The sequence below is a fragment of the Bos taurus genome, chromosome 16, assembly GCF_002263795.3.
Source record: "Bos taurus isolate L1 Dominette 01449 registration number 42190680 breed Hereford chromosome 16, ARS-UCD2.0, whole genome shotgun sequence".
In the NCBI taxonomy this organism is placed as follows: Eukaryota; Metazoa; Chordata; class Mammalia; order Artiodactyla; family Bovidae; genus Bos; species Bos taurus.
In genome coordinates, this window is record NC_037343.1 from 26,181,239 (window position 1) to 26,194,668 (window position 13,430).

General features: G+C 35.5%; 1 protein-coding gene across 1 annotated transcript in view; it reads right to left on the reverse strand.

The window, feature by feature from the left end:
- AIDA (axin interactor, dorsalization associated) overlaps nucleotides 1-13,430 on the reverse strand; it is a 46,343-nt gene that overhangs the window by 22,442 nt on the left and 10,471 nt on the right. The window contains exons 3-6 of the mRNA NM_001205634.1: nucleotides 7,508-7,561; nucleotides 7,059-7,113; nucleotides 1,354-1,417; nucleotides 1,004-1,110 (exon numbers count right to left, since the gene is read on the reverse strand). Of these exons, the coding sequence (NP_001192563.1) occupies nucleotides 1,004-1,110; nucleotides 1,354-1,417; nucleotides 7,059-7,113; nucleotides 7,508-7,561 (280 nt within the window). The remainder of the gene's footprint in view (nucleotides 1-1,003; nucleotides 1,111-1,353; nucleotides 1,418-7,058; nucleotides 7,114-7,507; nucleotides 7,562-13,430) is intronic.

Genomic DNA, 13,430 nt, shown 5'->3' on the forward strand with positions numbered 1-13,430 from the left:
AAAATACATCACAATATATCAGCATATTACACTAAAGTGAACTAATTGACCAGAAATGAAAACTGTGTGCTGTGTAAGAACAGAACAGAGGAAAACAGTGATGGGAGAAATAAGAAATTTATCCAGTGTGCCTGCTTAGGTTATTGACAGGCAGGGAAGATCAACTATAAATAAAAAGCCTCACCATTATTTACTTTCTTTAAAACAGATGGGAAGAAAAAGGCATTTGCTCAGTAGCCATTCTCCCTGGGTCCAGTTTTTAACAACCAAATTTGATAGTGAACCAAAAAAGAGTTAACACAGCAGGTCTGAGACGGTCACTCTTAGAAAGGCCTGACTACAAGGGCAGCCCCTGACTAGCATCTGGGAATCTGGATTTTGGGAGGGTTGCTACTACCTCTGATAAGAATGGTCACTGGGTCTACATTCTTCTTACAAACGATATGGTTTATGCTGAATTATCTGCTTGCTTTCTGGGAGTCTGGAATTTTGGTCAGTGCTAGGCAGAAGGTGTCTATGTAACAGCTCTGGGCAGAGAGTCCCTTATGTGCCTCCCACTTCAAGGGACACTTCACAAGTGTCATTAGAATTTGTCACTAGAGGAATCAAGTACAAGCTGTGTGACTCCACTGGGAGAGGACTCCTGGAAGCTTGCACCTGGTTTCCTCTGGACTTTGCTCACATACATTTTCCCTTGGCTGGTTTTGTGCCTGTAATTCTTTTTCTGGGATAAAGCACAGCTGTTGGTTACAGCAACATGCTGAGTGAGTCCCCCTAGTGAACTTGGAACCTGAGTGTGCTCTTTCGGATCCCAACACAGATAGTAAGATAATTCCAGGCTATACCTATAAAACAGTTACTGCCGATAACATGACCGTCAAATTTTGCCTAAAATGGACATGCACCCTGGAAAGGTTTTACTCCCACTAGCAAATACTAAAGTAGGTTCCAAAAACTTTGACTGTGAATTAAGCTATGGATATTTTTAACAATTGATACTTACCGGGAACTCTGGCAGGAAAGGAATCAGGAGATCCTGCTCCAGCACCACCCTCTTCTTCATCTTCTTCAAATTCCAAATTCTCTTCTTCACCAGGTGCTAAAATTCTTCTACATGCAAAAGGACAGAAAAAACAGTGAGCTACAAAACCAAATATACAAGAGAAGCCAAATAGCTACTCATTTCCCAGGTAAAATGTTGATATAAAAAATGCTGACATAAAATGCTAATATGTTGGATTAATGATATCAATGATACTAACATTGATATGATACATCCAGAAATATCTGAAAAATAGGTATAAAATAAGATGATAAAATAAGAAGACAAATACTGGTGCTAATTTATTTTACCTTAAAGGGACAGGCTGAACATCAAATGGGAATTCTTTATTATATGTAAGAATATTCTTTAGGACTAGAATAAAAAGAGAAAGACACATGAATTATGTCATGAATCAGAATAAAAAAATTTATTGTAAGTGACTGATTTTAGCCAATTTTACCATGCCTATTAATAATGTATGTATACGTGTGTGTGTGTGTGTGTGTGTGTGTGTGTGTGTGTGTGTGTGTTCAATTGCTCAGTCGTGTCTGATTCTTTGTGACCCTATGGACCACAGCCCACCAGGCTCCTCTGTCCATGGGTTTTCCCCAGCAAGAATATTGGAGTGGGTTGCCATTTCCTCTTCCAGAGGATCTTCCAGACGCCGGGATCGAACCCGTGTCTCCTGCACTGCAGGCAGATTCTTTACTGCTGAGCCACTGGGGTGTCTATTAATACTTTAAATATTCCCAATCTTATCATCCAAAGCCACAATGCACTTGTCCATTGAATATCTTAGCAAAATGAAAATATTCACACTTCAGAGTACTGTCAGAACTCCAAGGAAGGTAACTTCCAGAGTCTCAGAGCGCTTAGGGAAAGTGAACTCCAAAATAGTTCTAAGTACAAAATCCAAGGTGAGACATGGGGCACCTGAGAAAGACAATATCTCCTTCCTAGAGTACTTTAATTAAAAGACTGGTGTCAAAGATGACCAATGAGAGGGATATGAGCCTATCTTATTCTATGTCTTGATTAGTCTTCCCCTCAACTCCACAAAACTGGTAAAGTTTATAGTAGTGAGGTTATAATTCTCATATACCTTTACCATAGTTTATTATACATATGTAATGTATACATACATATATGTACATATATGCTTACATACAGGCTCATGCATGCTCAGTCACGTCTGACTTTTTGTGACCCCATGGATACTGTAGCCTGCCAGGCTCCTCTGTTCATGGGATTCTCCAGGCAAGAAAACTGGAGTGGGTTGCCATTTCCTTCTCCATATATATGCACACACAAACACAAAGAGGGATTTATCCTCAAGAGAAGTCTTTAAACAATCTCTTGTATTACAACCTCCTGTATTATGTTTGTGGTCAGTGATTATAATCAGGCAAGGAAACTTAAAAAGAGAGATGCTCTACAATTCTACCTACATTTGGAGAGGTGCTTCATATCTGGTCTTACGGATTGCCAGTATCTACCTGCAGTTATATGAAGTAATGGCATTAATTGTACAATCCAAAATGTTTCTGTGAGTTTATACTCAACTTATTCATTCTAATTTTGGAGTCTTACAGTTTAGAGCTGAAATAGGTATGGATGTTGTCATCCTCAAAAAGAAAATCCCTGAGTACAGGTTGCAATTACATGCCTTACTCCCACAGGAGTCAAATGTGTTTATCATACTTCTTCTAATATATGCACTCCTACTAAGCCCTTCAGGGAGAGAAGTCTGAGACTTGTGTCTATATTTTCACTCATTCTTATTCTCTCTCTCCTTCCAACTCCTACCCTCCTTCCTCTTTCTTTCTTCTTTTCAACAAATGTGTACTGAGTGCTAAGATATGGCAGTGATAGAGACAGAGTGTTCTCACCTTCAAACGGATGTTAGACCCTAGCCAGGAAAAGCAGACAATAACAAGCCACAAAATGAACACGATGATGTTAAGACTGTGGCTGAAGGACCCAGAGGATGCTTGTGTAAGTGGAGTAGAAGGATTACTTCAGCTGAAGTGAACAGAGTAGGCCGCTCAAACGTGAATTATTAGAAGACATTTGAGCCATGACCTGAATGAGAAGAAATGTCCACAAGCAGCTCTGGGCAAGGGCTCTCCAAGTATTAAGAGAACAGGGCAGAGCAACAGCAAAGGCTCTGCAGCAGGAGTTTGTTCAAGGAATGGAGAGGACCACAAAGCTGAAGTCTGATAAGCAAAGGGCAAGTGGCAAGCGACCTGAATCAGATCTTAGCCCTCCCATGATGTTAATGACTTGAGCATTCATGTAACTACTCTGAATCTCAGCTTCCCCAGTTCCAAAATCATATTCTACCTTTCTTCACAGATTGTTGAGAGAATTAAATAACATAACACGACACTGCATAGGAACACTTACAGTATAAATAAAGTCTATATGGTAATTTATTCTGTCCATAGTTCTCCCTATCTGACTGACTAGAATCCTATTATTTTAGATCTAAGAAGGACTATTTTTCAAATTTTAAGAATGTCACCACTAAACTTGGTGCATGACTGTTTATTGTGAGTAAACTATTCATTCAATTCAAATATCAGATAATCACTAAGTATTGTTCTAGATGCTGAGAATAGGAAATGGGTGACAAGATTATGCATATTTATATCAGCAATGACCACATTTTAATAGTGAAAAGGAAAAAGTCAACCCTTAAAATGTAAACAAAACATCAATGAAACAGCTGAAAATCATATTACTTACTAAGAATATCCTGAATTTGTATTATAATAGAAGAATTAAACATCATTTTCTTTTCTTAGGTATCAAAGTTTTGAAAAGGAAATGTCTGTTTTGGCATAAATAGCCTCTTCTTTATTTTGTATTTACAAGTATACAGTATATCAGATATTTAACTTGTATGAATAATTTTGAAAGAAAAATAACAGCACCTTTCTTGCTTTCTGTAACTGCAGGATGGCTTTCCATTTTCACCAACTGGGGAATAACAGGGATTCTAATGTTTTAAAATAAGATTCTACATAAACTTATCATAGGATTTTTCTTCTAATATGAATCTTGATATTTTTGGAGGTTGTAGAGAAGAGGAGAAGCTAGTTTATAATTTCATGGAAGGGGTGATCCTGAGTGTGGAGTCCACCACGACTGGGGACTAACTGGTTCATTCAGTAGGAATAATGCACACAGGCCCCCTGAATGCTGACTTGATGGCATACCCTCTACTGGTGAGCACTCAGCACTCTCAGCCTATGCTCATGGAGCATGGCCTGCCATCCTCTTGAATCTGACACTAAAAATCACACACACACGCCCCACATGTATTTCTTTTTTTTCCCTTGTAGCTAGTTTTCATTTTTGTGGTAGGAAAAATGAGCAAGTGCTTCCCGTCTGAAAGTTTAGTTTAAATTACGGGAAACAATTCCCTGTAGACATTTAACTCTATTCAATTTAAAAATCTGCCGAGTTCATACTATAGGCAAAGCATTGAATGAGGCTCTGTGGGGAAAATACACTAAGGTTACTCACAATATTCTTGAGAAAATAAATAAATATTAGTGAGAATAGTACAGGGCAGACTATGACAGTGGCTATAAAAAGTGCTCCTATAAAGAACATGAGACAGAGTCTAATAACTGCTAAGGAGAGAAGAAAAAGCTTTCAGGGCAAGGTGGGATTTCTTTGGGGCCTTGAAAGTTTAATTAATGGAAGGGAATTTTACAGTTTATGGGTTGGTGATAGGGAGGTATATTTGAGTAAGAAGTAGTGTATTACTAAGCATTAACATAAGAAAATTAAATTAACTATTACATTCAGGATCTTAGTTTTAGTATGAATTCCAGATTTACAAAGAGATTTTAAAAATCTTGAAGGAAAAATACATTAGCAAAATAAACCAACTAAGACCAACAAGTTGAAAGATACAGTCATTTGTTAATTTTCCCTTCCTTACATTATTAGAAGAGGCAGAGGCCAGGTTGACTAAGAACACTTAATTTGAAATATAGTCAAATACCAATTTATGAAAATGTTTAATTCTTGTAAAATAAATTTTATAAATTCAAGCTTATTACAGGGCATAGCCTACTGAGATACAACATACACATTTAAGTTTAAGAGGCAAGAAGCAAATTAAAATCATCTAAAATAAGTACCAGGAAGGGAGAAGTCCAAATGAGGAACTTTATATAAAATCAAAATGTAATAAAAAAACGAATCCAAATTACTCTCTTTCCTCTCTATTCCCACCCCAAATCTTACAAACAAACAAATCAGAAAACAATGTAGATTTCAGTTCAATCTTCCACAAATACATGGGTCAATAATCTCTCAGGAGTTTGACCTGAAGAATCATGATCTCAAGGACTGATGTCAATATTGCATGATTACAAGTATTAATAACAGTGTAATGGTAGGAATGTAGGCTTTGAGATCACTTCAAACCCAACCCAGTTCAAGCATTTACAAGCTGTAAAATCATGGGCAAGTGTCAGCAAAATGTGGTCGAGTCTATTTATCTGAGTGTTTGGCATATTCCTGCTACTCTAAAAAATAGTGATCATTATTACCAACAAGAGAGTCTATGAGGTAACAGGGGGAAAAACTGAGTGTGTCCATGGAAAGAGATAATAAACATCTGATTATAAGTGTTTACAGTCTTTATAGTGAACCTACATATTCTTAAGTTTTATTTGGAAACAAATTGAAAAGAGATGGAAAATAGTTACTAAATGAGGATCCCAAATCCTCATTATTCTTATCATTTAAAATTGAACATTTCTAATTTTCTTCAGAAACATAACTCAGATATCCTTAATGCAGCTGAAATCTTTTTTTAAAACACAAGAGATGTGGGTTCGATCCCTGGGTTGGGAAGATTCACTGGAGGAGGAAATGGCAACCCACTCCAGTATTCTTGCCTAGAAAATTCCATGGACAAAGGAGCCTGACGGGCTACAGCCCATGGGATCACAAGAATTGGACATGACTGAGGGAGCACAAACGTGTTTTTCTTAAAATAATCTTATATACAGGCACTTACAAGAGGCCAATTATTGTAAGATTACATTTATATGAAACGTTCAGAATAGGCAAATTTATAGAGACAAAAAGTAGATTAGTGGTTGCCTAGGGCTGGGAATCAGGGGAAGCTAGAGGGAAATGAGTGAATGCTAATGGATACAGGGTTTCTTTATGGGGTGATTAAAAAATGTCCTAAAATTGACTGTGGTGATATTCAATACTTGTGCCCTTGCCTATATTTCAAACATTTCCTCTAAGAGAACATTCATTTGAACCAGCAAAAAAGCTTCATCTAGCACATCCTAACCACCAAAATATTTGAAGGAATTGTTTACTTAAAAAAAAAAATTTAGGAAGGAAAATGAGGACAATAAGGAAAGATTTTATAAAGCAGTTCAAACAGCTGGACTGCAGTTTTCAGTGACATTCAGTATAAATAGGCATCAATGACTATAACTTTATACTTTCCAGTAGAATCTACTGTAAATGTTTACTGAAGTAATTTAATTGTAGTCTTATTAAACTGAATAAAACAAAGGCTAAAACAGATAAGTGAGGTACAACATAGAGTCAAATAATTTTTCATATTCTGTAATGAAGGTGAGAGGGCTTCCCAGGTAGCAGTGGTAATGAATCCGCCTGCCAATGTAGGAAATGCAGGTTTGATCCCTCAGTTGGGAAGATACCTTGGAATAGGAAATGGCAACCCACTTCAGTATTCTTGTGTGGAAATCTCCATGCACAGGGGAGTCTGGTACGTTACAGTCCATGGAGTTGCAAAGAGTCGCACACGACTGAGCACATAAGGTGAACCAAACAATAATTACTAAAAATATTATAGGAATTATAAAAGCATGAAAAATTACATAGGATTAGATAATAACAGAAAAGACTCAAATTAGCATCTCTGCTAAATAATCTTAATATCCATAATAGTGTAAACATTTTTCTAAAGCAGTATCAATAAAAAATATGAAATAAAGCTTACTTGGTTCTAGCTTCTTCAGATCTTCCAGTTTAAATTCTTCCTGGGACTGTGTGGACTGAATTTAAAATATGCAAATTACATATTTTTAATACAAAGACTTCATTGCACCCTATGTTTTTTATTATGGCTGACAAAATATTCAAAAAGTAGCCAAAGCAAAAGAATCCATTTCTTGCTTTCAAGGTCAAAAAAAAAATTTTTTAATTCCAAATTAGTTTTTGTTTTTTTGGAACATTCTGACTAAAAAAGTTGAAACCATATCTTTTATTTTTACAGTTTATATAACTTGAACTAATAGATCTTTTAATAGGAGTTTAATCCATGAATTCTTATTGTTAAATCCTTTTGAAACTATACTGCTTTTGACATGAATGCCTAACATTTTATCAATAGTTCATACTAATTCCTTTTCCTTATATTAAGAAGTTGAGGGGGGGGAATCTATTTACCTGTAAAGCTGCACTTCGTAATTCCAAGCATGTTGCAATTTTGCCTATGGTTTTCTGCAGGAAAAAGAAAAAGTTATAAATACCAAATACATTATAACCGTTAGTTGCCAAAAATCGAGTTAATATTTTATTGATAAGTGATCTATGATTTTAAAAGGTTAAATTTTATTTCTTTTTAGCATCTTGGAGACACTGGAGATGAGAAATAGGAGGCAAAAGGCTGGGACCATGCAGAGAAGATGAGCATATATTCACTCCTGGTCTAATGTGCCACAACCAATTTTAAATCATTTGCTTTGATGATAGCCTTCTATATGAGTTAAAGGGCAATGAAAAGGACTTCAAACATCTTCTCTCCAAGCTTTGCCTTCTCTTCTTCTCCATAAGGTCTGATATTCACTAAAAGACTTAAAATCAAAAATATCTGAAAGTTAGCACAGTGGTATAATTTAATTTTGACTCAAGTCCAATCTTAACTTGTTCAGTTAAATGTATCAGCAATGCCAAGTAAAATCAATACTTGTGATAAATGGTGGCAAACTTTATAGTCAGATCTGAGTTATCAAATAGATATAAATGACAGGACATAGTCCTTCCTTTAATAAGCCCATGTTTCTATTAAACATGTAAGACACATATAAAATCACTGTTAACATAAAACAGAGGAACTTGGTTTACAGGTGTCAGCAAAGTAAATGCTAATATGCCCTGAAGAAATAGGATAGGAATCAAAATTAGGAATCAAGCCCCAGTGACTGGGAGGATTTCTAAAACTAAAGAACTTGGGGAAAAGTCATAGTTCAGTTGTCTAAAGTCCTAAACTGAAAATAGGGAGATAGGTTTGAAATGTGAAATGTGTGTGCATTGCAGGGGGAGGGGTTATTATGAAGGGGACCTTCTATGACTAGCTGAGGAATGAATCTGTTATTACTTTAGCAATAAATTACACAGATAGTTTTTGGACAGAAGAATGACTGTCAGATTTGCCCTTTAAGAAAACTTGTGATAACAGTGTCCCTAGGGTAAAGGAGAGAAGGGCAAAGACTAAAGGTTAGATCAGGTTATTTCAACTGTCCAGGTAATCAGTAGTCAGAAAAAGAACATGGATGACTAGGGTTGAATTGAAAAGGAGGAGACCCAAAAAACAAATACGCACAAGAGCAGGCAGCTAAATTATGACAAGAAAGACTGAAATCTTTCCAAAAAAACATACTTCTTAACTTTCTGTTAGAAATAAACCCTGACCATAAAAGTGAAGTATATATGTACAATATTTGCAATGCCTTCACAATACAATATTCTGGGGAAAAGTGATGTTTTTCTACACATACTGATGACCTGCAAAAGTTCAGTCAATTAGATTTGATGGTTCCCTCTTATGCCAATTTTCTTTAGGAGATAAATGAGGAGCAAAGAGGAGTAACAAGTATTGTCCTGGTATCTGGCACTCAGGCTAGTGAGTCCTAGGTGATTATCATACAGGCATTATATAGCTGGGATAGCAATTCACAAAATAAAACACTAATTCTACAAATAACAAATGCTAGAAAGGGTACGGAGAAAAGGGAACCCTCTTACACTGCAAGTGGGAATGTAAATTGGTGCAGCCACTGTGGAAAACAGTACAGAAAACAATCCAGCAATCCCACCCCTGAGCACATATCTAGAGAAAACTATAATTTGAAAAGACACATGCACCTCAGTGTTCATAGCAGCACTATTTATAATAGCCAAGACATAAAGTAAGGTAAATAAATGTCCACTGACAGATGAATGGATAAAAAAGAATACACACACACACACAGAGGAATACTGCTCAGCCATAAAAAAGAATGAAATGCCATTTGCAGCAACATGGATAGACCTAGAGATTATCATACCAAGTGAAGTAAGTCAGAAGAGAAAAGCGAATACTACATGATCTCACTTGCATTTGGAATCTAAAATATGACAGAAATGAACTTATTTATAAAACAGAAGCAGACTCACAAAGAAAACAAACTTATGGTTACCAAAGGGGAAAGGGGAAGGGATAAATTAGGAGTGTGGATTAGCAGACACAAAGTACTATATATAACACAGATAAACAACAAAGCCCTACTGTATAGCACAAGGAACTGTATTCACTATCATACGATAAACCATAATGGAAACGAATACGAAAAAGAATATGTATATATATGTATAACTGAATCACTTAGCTGTGCACCAGAAGTTAACACAACACTGTAAATCAAGTATCCATCAATAAAAATTTTTCAAAAATAAATAAACTACTACTGAGCAAAAGATATGACTCTTAGTCAAGGAACTGGTAACAACATTTAACTATTTCCACAATCTTTAAAATTTCCTTTAATCTTAATGTGAGTTTAGAGAATGTCAAATTTTATTCTGAAATTTTATATTTAAATATTATATTTAACATAATTGCTGTAAAAGGATTCAAGATACAGATTTATTTACCCTCTGAAACAGCTTTTGTAGGGGAGCCAGCAACAATCTTTTCTATATAAAATCTAATATCCCTAAATCAGTGGTGTTCATATAAACCACTCAAATCTGACAAAACTAGTAAATTACTTTAATATAGTTAGTAATGGCTAAAACCTATTGAGCACTTGCTAAGTGACAGATTCTCCTAGGTGATTTGCCCACATTAATTCATTGAATCCTGACTATAACCCTATGCACTAGATACAACCATTTCACATCTATAAGATGTGAAAACCAAAGAGAGGTTAAGCAACTTGTCTTGGACATCAATGTCTTCAATACAGTTGCAATATATACAACAAAGCAATACACTTATTTTAATACCATTTGGTCACACTTATGTTCTTTTTAAAAAATGGTTTTGAAAAAGGGCTGTCTGTATTAAGGGACATGTATCAATGAGTAAAAACATTAGTTAAAACATCTTTAAAAACATTAGTTAACTCCTTGTCCTTCTTTACTATACAACCCATTTGATTTGATGTTTTTAACATTTCAGGTAAAACATATTCTAATTTAACAACTATAAGTCCACTAATAACCTATTTTAAATGTAAACATTTCTTCAAGTTAAGAAGCAACAGTTTTTTTACAGTCTATTGAAACTATGGCAAAATACCAATAGGCATTATTCATAACTATTTTAAGGGACCACACCCAACATCAGTACTAAAAAAGAGTGAAACACTATCATTTTCAGCCACAGCAATGACTTTTAAAATGTAGCATTTATTGATGTCAAAATCAAGTGCTTGCTACTGTCAGTATTCCACCTTTCTTAGAAAGAAACGGTTCAGAAAAATTATTAAGAAGCACAAAATATAAATCCTGATTAATACACATTAAGACTAAGCATTCAAGGTAAGTGAACTTAATTTTAGAAAAATTTAAATAATTAGCATTTCATTCAAATTAATTGCATATGTCTAACAAGGTATATAGGTGGAAAATGTTATCATTTTCAGAATACTGGCTGTCTTACTTTGTCATTAGCTAGGGGAATGGTTAACTCCAAAAGAGCTATTAAAGGAAAAAAGCAGTTAACAATTAAAGAACTATAGTAATTTTGCCAAAACATATTAAGGGAAAAAATAGTTTACAAAAATACAAAGAGTTAAGAAGTACAGTCTCAATCCAGACAATTTTTTAGATTTAGACAGCCCATCGTCTATCCTCTAGCTGGGGGGAGGCAGAGAAGAAAGGAAGCGAGGGAGGAGGCAGTGGAAAGGGAGATCTATAAAATATAAAACAAGCATATAGTGCTGGAATTCTCATCACCACTACATCTGATTCAAAACAGGGAAAAACTTTCTAAGCATCATGAGACAGGATGTTCTATTCTGTCCAGAAACTTACATGAGAAAATCTACTACACCAAAGTAGGGAATTTAATGGAATGAAAGCTTTTGGCAGCTATTTTTTGGCAACTAAACCCAGTTGTTATAATGACAAAACTATTAAGAAATGAAATGAAAGCTAAGTCAACTGATCATGAGGGAGGATCAAATAAGAATTATAAACTTTATTTTCCACCAGAAATCTTTGAGATTATGAATAGAAAATCCACACGAAGATTTTCTACCACCAACTAATAAAGTTAAGAGAGATCAGTAGTGTGGCTTTAGATATCTTCACATTTAAAATAAATACTGAGAAGTATATAAGTTACTCTCTAAAAAAATGATTCCTCTCATCTTAATAATACAAATAAATATCAATAATCTAAGATCTAACAAAGCATTTAATCATCAAATAGTTTTGAAATCTTATTGGGAGCAATAGTAAAAAGTTTCATAACGAAAGTACTTTAGAAATATGGTGGTTTTTAAAAAAATCTTTTAAAGTTCCACAAATTGTTGAATGGTTGGCATAATTCTAAAAACCTGTCTCTGCTACAAATATATTTAAAATAGTAAAAGCACAAAGAATATAATTCAAAATAGAAAACACATAGAATAGTTTTGCATAGACTAATGTAAGGAACATTCTCCGTTTTTCTCTTTTAAGGAAACACAATTGAGTTTCTTCTCCTTTGGCTTACATGCCAGGTCTGGCATTCAAGTAATTTTGCAGACCTAACAGTCAGTTTCAAAATTTCCCATAACATGTTCTTTAGACACAATGAAATATTATAAAGAGAAGAGGAGGGAGGCTTTCAAAAGCAAACAAATTTAAGAAATACTCCATTACCCAAACTCTTTAAAAATCCAACATACACATTAGCATGTTAAGAGCCCTGAAAAGTCACAAACTCTGTTGATATAACATGTATTAATTTTTCTGAGTCAATGTTCTCCAGATAATGTCTGGAAAATCTTTGTTTTCTAATCATTTATTAACTTGGAGTCTCTGACTTTTTCCTTCAGTTCAGTTAGTTCAGTCGCTCAGTCATGTCCAACTCTGAGACCCTATGGACTGCAGCACGCCAGGCTTCCCTGTTCATCACCAACTCCTGGAGCTTGCTCAAACTGAAGTCCATCAAGTTGGTGATGCCATCCAACCATCTCATCCTCTGTCGTCCTCTTCTCCTTCAATCTTCAATCTTTCCCAGCATCAGGGTCTATTTCAATGAGTCATTTCTTCACATCAGGTGGCCAAAGTATTGGAAGCTTCAGCATCAGTCCTTCCAATAAATATTCAGGATTGATTTCCTTTAGGATAGACTGGTTGGATCGCCTAGCAGTCCAAGGGACTCTCAGCAGTCTTCTCCAACACCACAGTTCTAAAGCATCAATTCTTCTGCACTCAGCTTTCTTTATAGTACAACTCTCACATCAATACATGACTACTGGAAAAACCACACCTTTGACTAAACAGACATTTGTCGGCAAAGTAATGTCTCTGCTTTTTAATATGCTGTCTAGGTTGGTCATAGCTTTTCTTCCAAGGAGCAAGTGTCTTCATTTCATGGCTGTAGTCACCATTTGCAGTGATTTGGGAGCCCAAGAAAAGAAAGTCTGTCACTGTTTCCATTGTTTCCCCATCTATTTCCCATGAAGTGATGGGACAGGATGCCATGATCTTCGTTTTCTGAATGTTGAGTTTTAAGCCAACTTTTTCACTCTCCTCTTTCACTGACATCAAGAGGCTCTTCAGTTCCTCTTTGCTTTCTGTCATAAGGGTGGTTGGTGTCATCCGCTTATCTGAGGTTATTGATATTTCTCCTGGCAATCTTGATTCTAGCTTGTGCTTCATCTAGTCTGGAATTTCGCATGATGTACTCTGCATATAAGTTAAATAAGCAGAGTGACAATATACAGCCTTGATGTACTCTTTTCCCAATTTGGAACCAGTCTGTTGTTCCATGTACAGTTCTAATGGTTGCTTCTTGACCTGCATACAGATTTCTCAGGAGGCAGGTCAGCTGCTCTGGTATTCCCATCTCTTTCAGAATGTTCCACAGTTTGTTGTGATTCACACAGTCACA